The 13,015-nt window shown below is 46.3% G+C and overlaps 1 protein-coding gene across 1 annotated transcript; it reads left to right on the top strand.

The window, feature by feature from the left end:
* The first annotated feature begins 322 nt into the window (after window positions 1-322).
* LOC137148591 (membrane-spanning 4-domains subfamily A member 15-like) lies at window positions 323-12,598 on the top strand. The gene is made up of 6 exons (XM_067541473.1): window positions 323-592; window positions 2,696-2,815; window positions 4,813-4,869; window positions 9,623-9,751; window positions 10,679-10,792; window positions 11,849-12,598. Exons 1-6 carry the CDS (start codon window positions 323-325, stop codon window positions 11,963-11,965), a joined length of 807 nt encoding a protein of 268 aa, XP_067397574.1. The 3' UTR covers window positions 11,966-12,598.
* Window positions 12,599-13,015: the final 417 nt, after the last annotated feature.

Here is a 13,015-nt window from a genome sequence, read left to right as displayed (position 1 = left end):
GAAAAGGAGGGGTGGAATGGAAACACTTGAGCATCTTTGTTGAGATTTTCAAAGCAAACAAACCCCATTGAAATTAATGGGAGCTGGGTGGATGAATCCTTTAGTCAGCTGTTGAAATCTTAACCCTTATCCTTAGGTGTAGCTAGTGCTCCAATTATAGCTCCATGAGAAGGACAAAATCATGGCAGGGATTCAAAAGGGGCTGAGCAATAGGTAACAAAGAGTCCTATTCTGCATGGCCCATGGGTTAATTTTGGGACCAGTATTGTTGCATATAGGTAAATTTGGCCCAATCACACTTTTTTGCAGTATCTTTGCCATCATGGCAGCACCAGAAAGCACAGCCAATGGGGTGTTTGTGATCATGCCCCCAAACAGTGCTAGTGTCATCCAACAAGACCAGGGGGCCTCCAGTGTCATTTCCCAGACTCCTCAGATGGTGCAACATGGGCCTCAGCACTTTGGAGTCATGAACCCCGGGAACCAACCTCTTGGGGCAGTGTATGCCAGGAGTCCAGCTGAACAGATCGAGCAACTAAGGACAGAAGGGATGATGGAGATATTTCTCAAAGCTCAGCCCAAGACCCTGGGGGTAAGTGTGACCTTCGCTTTCAATCCAAGTGAGTCATTTCAATGCAGAAGGGCCTGCCCAGGTGGGTGAATAACTGAGCATGAGCAAACTTCAGATTCCCCCCATCCCCCTTTTCTTTTTACCTTAACCAACAGCTTTATGGAAAGGATTCCAAGACCCCAATACCATCAGGCCTCCTCGTGAGACTCATTGCTTTGTGGGGGGCAGTGGATGGAGAAACACGCTGGGTTCAAAGGGCAGAGAATCCTCTTAGCTGCCCACACAGGCAGAAATGAGGATTAATGAAGCAAAGAAAAAAAAGTGGGGGGGAAAGATTATAAAACAGCTGTTTCTGTAACTAAGGGAACGAAGCCGCCCTCTCTCAGGGAGGAGGGGACAGCTATTCAGTTGGTGTTAATTGGGGTAGCTCCATTGTGCTAATTCACACTGGTCTGCGAAAGAGCTGTTCAAACAGAGGGCTCCTCTCCTAGTTACTGCAGCGCGCAGAGCCGATTCCATTCAGCCTTGAACTGCAAGTGACAGCAACCAAAGTGCAGCTTCGATCCATCAGTCTAGAGGGAAAAGCCAATGGTTGCTTGTTATTTATTAATGTAATTTACAATTATGTAAATAAATAAGCAAATGAGTTATTAGATTTGACGTCTAGAAGGGACATCTGACCTCCTGTATATTACAGGCTGGAGAGCTTCCCTGAATTAATTCCTGTTTTGAAATCAAGCATATCATCCAGAAAAGCATCCAGTCTTGATTTAAAAATGTGCCAGTCATGTAGAATCCACCACAGCCCGTGGTAACTTGTTCCAGTGATCAGTTACCTTCACTGCTAAGGTGCAAATGTTTATTTCCCATCCAAATTTGTCCAACTTCAACTTCCAGCCATTAGATCTCGCTAGACCTTTGGCCACAAGATTGAACAGCCCATTATCAAGTTTTATTTCCTCAAATAGGTACTTATAAATGATGACAAATGCAGCCCTTAGCCTTCCCTTAGTTAAGATTCCTAGAGTCCTGAGAAGGTGTCTGTTTATACTACCTTGTTGCAAAGTTTGGGCTCCTCTGGCTTAAAAGCTCAGTGGTCCAAATTCTCTGTTGTGTAAATAGGCACAATCCCAACCCTTTCAGGGGAGTTTTGTCCCCCTTTGGGAATTTGGCTCAGTCTACTACATGGGTAACATTATTTCCATTTTATGAATGAAGAAACTGAGGAACAGAAAAGTTAAGGCCAGCACTTTAAATAGGGTGACTTCTGATTTGGGGTACCTCCGTTTGTGGATTGTGAAGAATGCGAGGAAGGGAAATATCAGGTAACACACCTTCCAATCCTGCACTGACACAGGGAATTGCGCAGGTGATTTGATAGGTATTCTCCACCGCTTGATATTTATGATTCTCTGAATCATTCTTTGGTGATGTTCCCAGACACTGCTGAGGGAACTATTGCGGGGGAGGTTGACATTTTTTCCATGAGGAATGTAGTTTCCACAAAAATTCAAGTATTCCATCGGAAAAATCAAAACAAAATATTTTGTTTTTGGCTGCGTCTTTCCAAATCAAACTATCTCAGTTTGTCAGACTGATCTGAAAGGTTTCCTGTCAGGTCAGTTGGACATTAAAATGCACCCACCTGAGCTGCTAAGATGCCTCAACAAAGTTGTAGTTCAGGTGATTCTTCCCTATAGGGCTGGCTCCCTGTTCCAAACTACATATTCCAAGATGCACTGCAATCTTCTCTTTTACTGAACCTCCATGGTATGTTAGGACAGTCCCATGATTGCCCATGAGAAGAGATAGTCCAGCTAGGAAGCCTGGCCCATACAAGAGTATAGGGGCATGAGGTACCCCAACTACAACTCCAATAAGGCAATGCACCAACTCAAGCGAACTCAGCTCAACGTTAACCAAGCCTAAATGAAATGTTTCCAGTCTGTTGGACAAACTGAAATGTTTCCGATTTCAAATTAAAACAACTTTCTAAAGATCAGAATTTCTCTAAGGATGTAGATTGCAATTTCTGTTCAGCTCTGCTCAGGACAGGGTGCTCTGCTCCTTCCCCAGGTGGGGGTGGGAATTGGTTTCTCTTACTGCCCCAGTCTCTTTCTACAGGCCCTCCAGATCCTGATTGGGTTGATACACATTGGCTTTGGAGGCATCTCTACAATTTTTATTAAACCATACATTTCCATCTCTGCCATCGTGGGGTACCCATTCTGGGGAGGAATTCTTGTGAGTAGAATAATTGGATTCATTTATGAAATGATGGTACCTCTACATTGATAAATAATCATGTCTATCACTAAAGTTCTACCCATGTATGATGACTGTAGCAATACGCATAACATAAGAGAGACACTTCCAGGAGTTTAATATACTTTATAAACGTGAGTGAACTAAGCCTCCTAAAATGCCAGTGGTTATTTTATTATCCCCATTTTACAGATGGAAAAACTGAGGCACCAAGGGGCTAATGAAGTCATCCAAGGTAATCCAGTTGAATTGTGACAGAGCTGGGTACAGAATCCAGATCTTCTGATTTCTCCTCATTTTACTTCAAACTTCCGGTCACCATAGTCCTCCAATATAACCCACCCATACACAATTGAAAGATAGCTGGCTCACCAGCCCTGAACACCACTCTCATGATCCTTGCTACCCCACCTGGGCTGTTCCACATGTCGGGTGTCCTGGATTCTCATTTTGACAATCTACTCACCCTATTCACCAAACCTGGCTTGTTGGGCTGGTGTCAAGGGACCAAGCTGCTGTGAAATCCTTGTCTTAACCCCTCTGCTGGGACGATGTTGGTGCTCATGGCATCCGTGAAGTCATTGGCTCAGCACCTCTGTCTACCGGTGCCGATGTCAAGGCCCAGGCCTTCGTGAGGTCACAACCTGAGCACCTCTAACTCACTAGGCTGTGGTCACAGCTCAGGTCTCCATCCCTTTGCTGATTCCCCTGGCTGCACCAGGCCTTGTTAGGGTTTAGCTACCCTGAATGGGAAAGAAAAATGGAACCTTCGCTGACCAGCAAAAAGGGGCAAATCTCCTGCCAGGTTCCAAACCAGGGACTGGTCATCTGTCGAGTGAAATTGGTAACTGCTCTGCCACAGGAGGTGAGAGCAGAGGGCACTGCAGGTCTGGAATGAGGCATGCTTGCACAGCTGGGAGGCTGGGGAGGACATGACTGGAATTTCAGAGGGCACTGCAGGCAAGGTGACAACCATTTGAAAAAGCAAAAGTGAGACTCTGAGCCCTGCCCCCTGCTTCTCTTCTTCCCCCGAGGCCCTCCTTCCTGGCCTGGCAGGAACCCAGAGTTGGGCCATGGGAAGAGCTGCCCAGGCGCCGCTGTGTGGAGCCCCAGATTCTCCACCTGCCCTTGGCGGGGGGGACGGGGACCGAGAGCAGCCCCTGACCTGTGTACCCACCCCCTAGGGCATGCCACCCAAGGCAGCTGGAGGTTTCAGAGCTCCCCACAGTGGCTCAGGCTTCCTGGGCGGCTCTTACTACTGACTGGCTCTGGTTTTCGGCCTGGCTAGGGGGTGGGGACTCGTGGTGTGGGGGAGTCAAGACCCATCTCAGCCCTACCACCGGGAAGAGGCTGGGACCGACCCTGAGCCTCGGGCAGGCATGGAGCAGTGCTGAAGGGAACTTGGTATAAATGCTGTCCTGGAGTCATTCAGCCCAGGACCAGGACTTTAACTCTGCATTTTGGGACTATCCCACCCCATTTGGGAAGGTTGGTCACCCTAGCTGTAGGCCAAGCTTGAGATATAGAGATCCTGCCATTGCCGTGGTATCTGAGTAGTATACAATCCCCACAGGAGAGGATAGCACAACTGCACTGGGCGCAAGGCAGGGTGAGGAACCTGTGACTTCCTAAGGTCTTCTCAGGACCATCCAGACATTCCTCTGTTTATGGGGAAAAGAGCAAGCTCAGTAGTCAAAAAGATGCAAGAGTTGAGAAGGAGAAGCGAAGAGGAGGAGTGTCTGTGGGGAAGGATTATGGCGTAGGGTGTCACCTTAAACAAGCGGATTTAAATGAACCTGAATGGCAGCATTACTAGCTGGAAAGTGCTCTCTACTAGGTATAATTATTATTACTGCCTCTGCTAAGGGAAGTGAGTCTTTCTTTGCCCTTGTTTCCATAACATACTGCCTCCCTCAGAGGAGAGATTTTTCGTGTAAGGGTGAAGTGTGAATGACCATTTTCTGTTTCCTGGGCAGTTCATCATTTCTGGATCCTTCTCGGTTGCAGCTGAGAATCATCGTAAAACATGTCTGGTGAGTTTCTAGATATTGTTTCCTCCTCTTCTGAAACATGGGGGATTTTTAGAGTTTAGCTCTTCTTCGCAAAGGATGCTATCCAGGAAGAGAGTGGCTGATAGGGAAGAGCAAAGAGCTTGTTGATCAAGAACATGGAGAAGGAATGTTGGAGAGGGAGAAGGTGAGTGAGGTAATATCATATATTGGACCAACTTCTATTGGAACTTGTGTTGCAGAGGAAGACAGGAAAGACAAATAGGGATCTGGAGGAGAAATGGGGACACTTTAAACCACTCCCTGCTATCTCCCTCAGTATTCTTAGCAGCAGCTTGTGGCCCAACAACCACCTTCAATTTTCTATTGACACAAAATCTTCAATTAGGAGCTCAATAGAAAAGAGTATAATAGAAAGTTGAGCTGCAAGCTGCTGCCAGGCAGCCAGGCTACTGGGGACAAGAGAAAGACAAACGGTCCAGGGATCTTGAAAAAAATAAAGGGAATTTAGAAGATTTAAAGTAGCCATAAATGTATTCAAAATAGTAAAGAGAAGGGGACTTCCAGCTCGTCCCCTACTGAGCAAAGCGCTAAGTATCTGTGAGACTCAAGACGTCCTAAAAATTAAGCATGTACTTAAGTGTTTTTCTGAATTGAGACACAGCAGGTCTAAAAAAGGGGAATTAAAGAAAAACACTGGAAATTTTTGCACCATTCTCCACCCCCAAAATTCACAATTTCAACAAAATGTTGAAAATTTCAACCAGTTCTGCATCTTACCTTTTATCTGCTGTTTTCTTTTCTCTGCATAATAGGAACTATTTATTGTAGTGGAAAGGCACATTGTATAATTCACCCCATGAGCCATATTCTGATAATGAGCCACTTCAGGGAATATATTAGCTAGCTATTGGCATGCTTCACAAATGACTAAAGGCTGCAGTAGCCAACCACTATGGTTTACTGCTGTCATTATGATAAGTGAAATTCCAGAATGTCATAGGCTTGGTTTATATGAATCTCTAAAGTTCAGGCCTTTCTTTGAACTCCCCAAATTACATAGGCCTGTGAAATCTCATTTTTAAGTGAATTTAGTGTTTATAAGAGGTCCTAAGACAGAAAAATCAAGCGCACTATTCACCCTGGAACATACACAGCATGTGTCACTGACTATTAAACCAGCCACAGAGCTTACAACTTAGGAACATAAGAACAGCCATGCTGGGTCAGACCAATGGTCCATCTAGCCCATTATCCTGTCTTCTGACAGTGGCCAATGCCAGGTGCTTCAGAAGGAATTAACAGAACAGGTGATCATCAAGTGATCCATCCCATTGCCCATTCCCAGCTTCTGGCAAACAGCAATCCCTTCCCATCCTGGCTAATAGCCATTGCCATAGCTATCCTCCATGAACTTAACTAGTTCTCTTTGGAACACCGTTATACTCTTGGCCTTCACAACATCCTCTGGCAAGGAGTTCCACTGGTTGACTATGCATTGTGTGAAGAAATACTTCCTTTTGTTCGTTTTAAACCTGTCGCTTATTAATTTTATTTGGTGACCCCTAGTTTTTGTATTATGAGAAGGAGTAAATAACACTTCCTTATTTCAGCACTAGAAGGAAAAGTCTCTACTAGTTGAGCTAGAAGATGGGGTACCTTAAGCAGCTGCAGCAACAACCTTATAAAATTTCTATGTGGCTCAGCCACTAGAGGGAGACAAAAACACCATCTTTTCCTAGCGTGACTTGCATATGGACAGTGAAACATTAGCCCCATAATGCCTCACCGCAGACCTTCTGGGACCACCTCCAAAAGTGAGTGTATAGATCAGCATTTCAGCCCAGTTGGTTCTTGGCCTGTCTTCTGCATGAAGCACCCCTATCCACCCGCTTACCTCTTTTAGTGCCAGTCTCTTTACAGGTTTTAAGGCACAGGCCTGGGTTCTTCTGGAACCTTCCGCCAACTCAGCAAGACATAATTTCCTTATTTTCTTCCGATATTAGTTTATTTGGTGGTGCTTCCACCCCACTTGTTCCTTCTAGGGCAGGTTGAAAGGAAAATTTGAACCACAGAATTACCCCAACTTACTTGCCAGATGGTTGGAAACCCCCAAGAGATAACAGAAACATATACAATATATTTAGCACTGTAATTTATATTGAACAGGAAGTAAATACACCATAGCAGGGTAAAGCACTCCTCTTAGAGTCACTGCTGCCCACGCTGAGAATGCTCATCAATTTCCCCACTCACGTGACCTGATATAGCAGACGTAAACACTTAGGTGGCACACAGACTTTATAAGGGCCCTTGACGCCCTGTGACAATGATAACGTCTATAGCAGCAATTAGCGACTTGGCCAGCTTGGATCAGTGCAGCCCAAAGACTCCCAGGAGGGATCAGATGGCAAGTCCCTGCACAAGTTTAATAGGTAGCAGCAGGCAATAAAACCCCCAAACCTTTACCCTCTGGTTTGAGAACACAGTCCCGGGAACAGGCGCCAGGCTGCTTCTGGTGCCAGGAAATCCGCTCCCCACCAAGGGGCACAGGGGAGCAAGGTGCAGATATAATAACTACACTGAAAACCCTAACTTTAGTCTCCCCTCCCCGGCGCTCAGACAACACTCCCAACAGGCAGCCGCCCTGAGCGAGCTAGCAGCCAGGTGGTGGCTGATTTTACAGCCAGCTGAAGGATTAACTCAGCCTGGCTGGGTTCAGGGGGGAAGGAGGGAGGTCGTTTTTCCCCAAAAAACTCCATAAACGAAGTTTGAAGAGGGAAAGAGCCAAACTAAGGGATTTTGCTTCCAGGTCCCCGGAAGCCGATTGTCAGGGAACCTCATGCAGGCCTGGACTCACCCACTCATCCACAGCCAGTCCTGCCCTTTCAGTGGCTGGCTCCAAACCCCTCCAAAATGGCTTCCCCACTATGTTCCCAGGGACAGGCATTGCACCTCCTAATGGTCAGGCTAGCTCTCCTTCCTGGGCTTTCACTTGTCAGTCATTTGACTCTGCACCTCCCTCCCCCGCCCCTTCTCTGAGACTCTGCACCTCCTAGGAGCTGGCTCCCTGCCATCTGCCCCCTGTCCAGTGCTTAATTTGTACCAGGGCTTGATAATTCATCACCCCAGCGCCTCTGGGCTTGGCAGTTCATAGCTCTGGCACCTCCTGGCTTGCCACATCCATTATGAATGTAGAATAATTGCTTGAGCCCCGGCACCTCTTTCATTACAAATTAAGCACTGCCCCTATCACTGGAAGTAGTGTCTGTCCTCTCTCCGTCTTGGTACCCCAGCAGACTGAGTCTACCCTTGGCTCCCCTTCCCTCCAAGGGACAGCACCTCTCCCTGAGCTACCAGCACATAGAGCTCCAGGAACCTGGATGAGCTCCTTGGGGTGACACACAGCCAACAATGGGGCCGGTTACCTCCAAGTTTAGGACACCGTCAATTTTATTTGCATAGACTCTTGCCCAAATAGGGACAGGATTGAGACGTCCAGCCCCCTTCCAGTAAGCCATGAAATATTAGTCAGGAGTGATTCGTTGTCACTTGTCTGGGTTGTCTAGAGGTGCAAAGCCCCAAATCCAGTTCCTAGTGCCCGAAGAAGAATTGAGCTTTTTTGTCGTGGACGTTGTAGTCTTTCCCTGGGTATTTTTGTCTTTTTTGGCTGAAGGGGAAATGCCAGTAGAACAGCGTGGCCATTTGCCATGGATACCATTCTCAGTCCTAACCACCATAACATAAGAACGGTCACACTGGGTCGGACCAATGGTCCATCTAGCCCAGTATCTTGTCTGCCAACAGGATGCCAGGTGCTCATGGGGAATGAACAGAACATGGCATTTATCAGTGATCCATCCCCTGTCATCTAGTCCCAACATCTGGCTGCCAGAGTTTTCGTGTAAGGCGGCTGTTGGTCCTGTATTGAAACTAAGTGGGTTGTTTTTTTTGGTTGGCTCTCTCCCAATACCAAAATAAAGGGGAAAGACTGGGGCTGCTGCTTATATTTTTTCTATTAGATTTTTATTATTTTGTTTTTCAAAATATATATACAGAAAAAACAAACTATATATAAACTTATCATAGTACATAAACTACTCATAATATAATAACCATTTGCTACCTAACCTTAGCATACTTGAAACATTTAATTATGTATCTAATATGAATGGTTAAAATGAGTCAATTATTTGTATTACACAATTTACCAAAAAAATTATTTATAAAAATCCAACTAGCTAAAGCAAAATTATCTTAAAGAATAGAAGCAGAGTTCAGAGGAGGGGAATAAAGACGGGGAGGGAAGGAAGAAGGTAGAAAGGAGGGGGAAGCAAAGGTCCAGGAATTCATTTATAGGATCATTAAATGCTTTCAGGAGAGTATCCCATATCTCTTAGAATTTTCCTTGGGTATGTCTGTTACAGGATACAAGTCTTTCCATGGTGGCCCTGCTTATAATATCTACGCTCCAGTCTTCAACTGTTGGTCCATTTTGGATTTCCATGCTGGCAGCACTGGTCTTTTAGCAATTACTAGTGCTCTGCTTAGCCAAAGGTTTTCAGATTTATTCAGCTTCCAACTAACCTCCGTTAGGTTTAAAATCACATTTTTAGCTTGTAATACAATTTTATTTGATAGGAAAAAATTAACTCTGCAATTAAGTTCTGCCAAAAACATATGGGTGCAGGAGCATTCTCAGAACAGATGGGTGGGTCGGTTCTTATTTTAACCAAGCCTGCCTACACACAACCTGACCTCTGCACGTCTTTCTCAGGTGAGAAGCAGTCGGGGAGTGAACAGCACTAGTGCTTGTGTCTCATCTATTGGGATCTTTCTCTTGCTAACGGAGCTGATTCTTAATGAGTCTCGTTCTGACCACATGTATGATGAATGTCGTTGTTTGGTAAGTGGCCAGATTCTGCCTTAGAATTATAGAACTGTAATGCTGGAAAGGACCTCAAGAGGTCATCCAGTCCATCCCCCTGTACTGAGGCTAGGTTAAGTCTACCTAGTCCTAGACCATCTCTAACAGGTGTGTTTAAAATACCAGATACCAGGAATTGTCCCAAGTCCTTGACTCCAGGTTAGAAACTATCCATTTGTTCAGCTTCAGACCTTCTGATCTGGGATAAATTGACAGAAATTTGCTCTTAACGTGCCTGCTTCTGCACTTGACAAAGCCAGTGTCAAAACTCCTCTGAATGTCAGAAATCAAGCAAGGACCATGCTTTCTTCTGTGTTTTCTACAATACGGTCTTGGTCCATGACTGGGGTTTCTAGCTGCTAGCAACATACAGATTAATCACAATAACTCCCCTTGAGTTCATCAGGAGCTGGATTGGACCAAATTCTCTGTTTTACTTTGTTTAACCCCACTTCACACAGATGGGGAAACTGAGGCACAGGGCAATAAAGCAACTTGCCCAAGGTCACCCAGCAGGCCTAGCTCTTCTGAGTCCTAGTCCAGTGCTCTATCCACTAGACAACACTGCCTCCGTGCTACATAATTCTTCATTTTGACAAATGGCTGCCCTACCCAGGGAGCCTCTCTGGGGAGAAAATAGAATACTATGATTTCCTGACAGCGGTGTGGCTCCATGCATTACAATGACCGGGGTTGCTGAATAGTTAGAATGAGGAGGAGAACTTGGTATGCCTGGTTGGAGGGAAGAGCCAAGACTGGATTTCTGCATCCCCAGAATTGGACCCCTGCTGCACCCTCTTGGAGGGAAAAGAAGGATTTTTATGCACTTCACGACAGCCTTGTGCAGTGTGTTACTTCTAGCAGTCAAGAGTTATTAGCGCCCCCCTGTGCTTTTGTGCTCCCCAGAGTGCCATGAAGGGGATCATGGTCATGCTGCTCTTCTGCACCACCCTGGAGTTCTGCATCGCCGTCTCAACCTCATACTTTGCATGCCAAGCCATTTGGTATATCCCCAACACCGTGAGTCTTTCCATTCTCAAACGAGACTTAGTTGAGTCAGATCGTGTGTTGAAAGGAGGGAGAGCTGTTTGGCTCTGTGAAGCACCTCTCTGATGGTAGGAGTGTCCTTGGTAAAGGGTCTGAATGTGTATCAGGGGGTAGTGATGAGGGAAAATGACAGGCCCTGATTTAGGGCTGGTTGAAAATTTTGTCAAATTGTTTTTTGACAGGAAACTGGGGTTTCGACTATATGAGAATTTTAGTGCAAAGCGCCTGCTTCCTGCAGAAAATGTTGCTACTTTACCAAAATACTGAACACCTGAAAACCAAACTATTTTGATTCAAATTGGCACCATACTGCCTGATGGCAGTTGTAGTTCAGCTGTCACATATTCCCATTTTCCTTTATGGGCCACAATCCTCCAGCTGAACTACATCTCCCATGATGCACTGTGGTTAGGGGTGCTTGTGACACTATCCCTTCCCTCACCAGCAAAGGGAAAGGGGTAAATCATGGAAGATATAGTATTGCCAGTGAACACAGCCCACAGAGGATAATGGAAGTGTAAAGCACCCAAACTACAACACTGAGACCTGCCGCGTTAACCCTTTAAGTGCCTCCCAGCAAACCTGCTGCAGTCAGGACCCAAGAGAACTTCTAGATTCTGTATCCAAAATGTAATCACTGTAGCAGGAAACCAGGCTCGTGTTCCATGACACTGGGGAACCATGCACCTCCACAGGGAAAATCCTACCGATAGTGAATAGGGGGTTGTTAGTGGAGTTTGTGATGATGGTGCAGATTCATCCCAGGTGTAATGTCAGTCACTACAGGAGACTTACACCAGGGACGCACCTGCCCCAGTTCTAAAAACTAGAGGGATGAGGAAGACGCTGGTGGTAGTGCTAAAAAATGTGTTGATGAAAGGGCGTGGAATGATGGAAAAGGTGATAGTGGCAAAGAATGTAAGGAAGAAGATGGGGTGAAAATGGAGGGATGAGAAAGGTGATGGTTGTTGGGGGAGAGAATGGAGGTGATAACGTTACCAGCGAAGGCTGGTCTCTTTCCTTTTTCAGGCCATGTTGTTTACGCCATACGGTGGCAATGCAAACATTGGGGTTCCTTCTGCACCAATGCCCCCTCCACCACCTTACACCAGTGTGGCTTATGACCCCAAAGAAGGGAACGAGTAAGGGGCCTCATAAGGAACTCCTACGAGAGAATGCTCCAGCAGCAGCTCCTCTGAGAAGCAAAACCCAACTCAGTCCTACGTGATAGATCTCATTCCATTTCGTGAGTGCAGTTCTAGACCTCCCCACCCGTCACTCATCATTGCAGAGGGAACTCATTTCAGTCGGCATCTCCCTGGCTCCGCACCATTGGCTGAATTCACTCTACACAGAATGAAATAAGATGATGACTCACCAGCACTATCCAGCTCCCAAAAGGCTTTGGCCCTGCGTGTTTCCCCTGCCAGCTTCGTCAATAAAGCTTCCAAATGGATCCTGAGTCAGTTTAAAGCACTTGTTCACAGATGTAGGTGGCGCGTGTCTGCAGGTACCACGTGTGCACGTAGCATGTTTGTCTGCGTGTGCATGTGGCAGGTGTTAGTCTGCGCGGTGTGTAGCGTGTGTGCAGGTAGCATATAGATCTGGTTTGTGTCGGCCCACAGGTGTGGTGAGTGTGCATGTGGCAGGCGCATACCCACATGTAACTCTTACCCCACACACATTGTGGAGCAGGGAGTCCCCTTTCACACGTTTCATCCATCACAAAAACCACTACTGCAACTAGCACTAATTTGCTTGTGTCAGGCCCCAACTCCTTTTCCACACCTTCTTCCTTGGGAGTCTGACTGATGCACTAAGGGCTTGTCTTCACATACAGCTGCACCGCTGTAGCTATTTAGTGAAGATGCTCTTATGCCAATGGGAGGGCTTCGCCTGTGAATCCATGTCCCCAAGAGGCGGTAGCTATGGCAACAGGAGACTCTCCCATCAACATAGTGCTGTCTACACTGGGGGTTTAGGTTGATACAACTACATCGCTCAGTGGTTTGTGGATTTTTCACATCCCGGAGTGATGTAGTTATACCGATATAGGTCTGTAGTGTACAGCTGGCCTAAGATATAGGGCAGGAGGCATGGGACACAGGCCCCCATAGGAATTTCCCTCCTCTCCCAGACAGAGCTGGAGAATGGTAAAGCTGTGTCTAGCTAGAAGGGGAATAGCCCCCAAACCAC

This window comes from Emydura macquarii, unplaced genomic scaffold, assembly GCF_026122565.2.
Source record: "Emydura macquarii macquarii isolate MOO-44397 ecotype Brisbane River unplaced genomic scaffold, CSIRO-AGI_Emac_v2 contig_670, whole genome shotgun sequence".
In the NCBI taxonomy this organism is placed as follows: Eukaryota; Metazoa; Chordata; order Testudines; family Chelidae; genus Emydura; species Emydura macquarii.
This window is presented reverse-complemented; position numbering and strand designations above follow the sequence as displayed.

Excerpts from the sequence above, each read along its gene's own strand:
- LOC137148591 (XM_067541473.1), top strand. The coding sequence starts at position 323 with ATGGCAGCACCAGAAAGCACAGCCAATGGGGTGTTTGTGATCATGCCC. Across the intron at positions 2,816-4,812 it reads CATTCTGGGGAGGAATTCTT|TTCATCATTTCTGGATCCTT; the intron begins GTGAGTAGAATA and ends TTTCCTGGGCAG. Across the intron at positions 4,870-9,622 it reads ATCATCGTAAAACATGTCTG|GTGAGAAGCAGTCGGGGAGT; the intron begins GTGAGTTTCTAG and ends CGTCTTTCTCAG.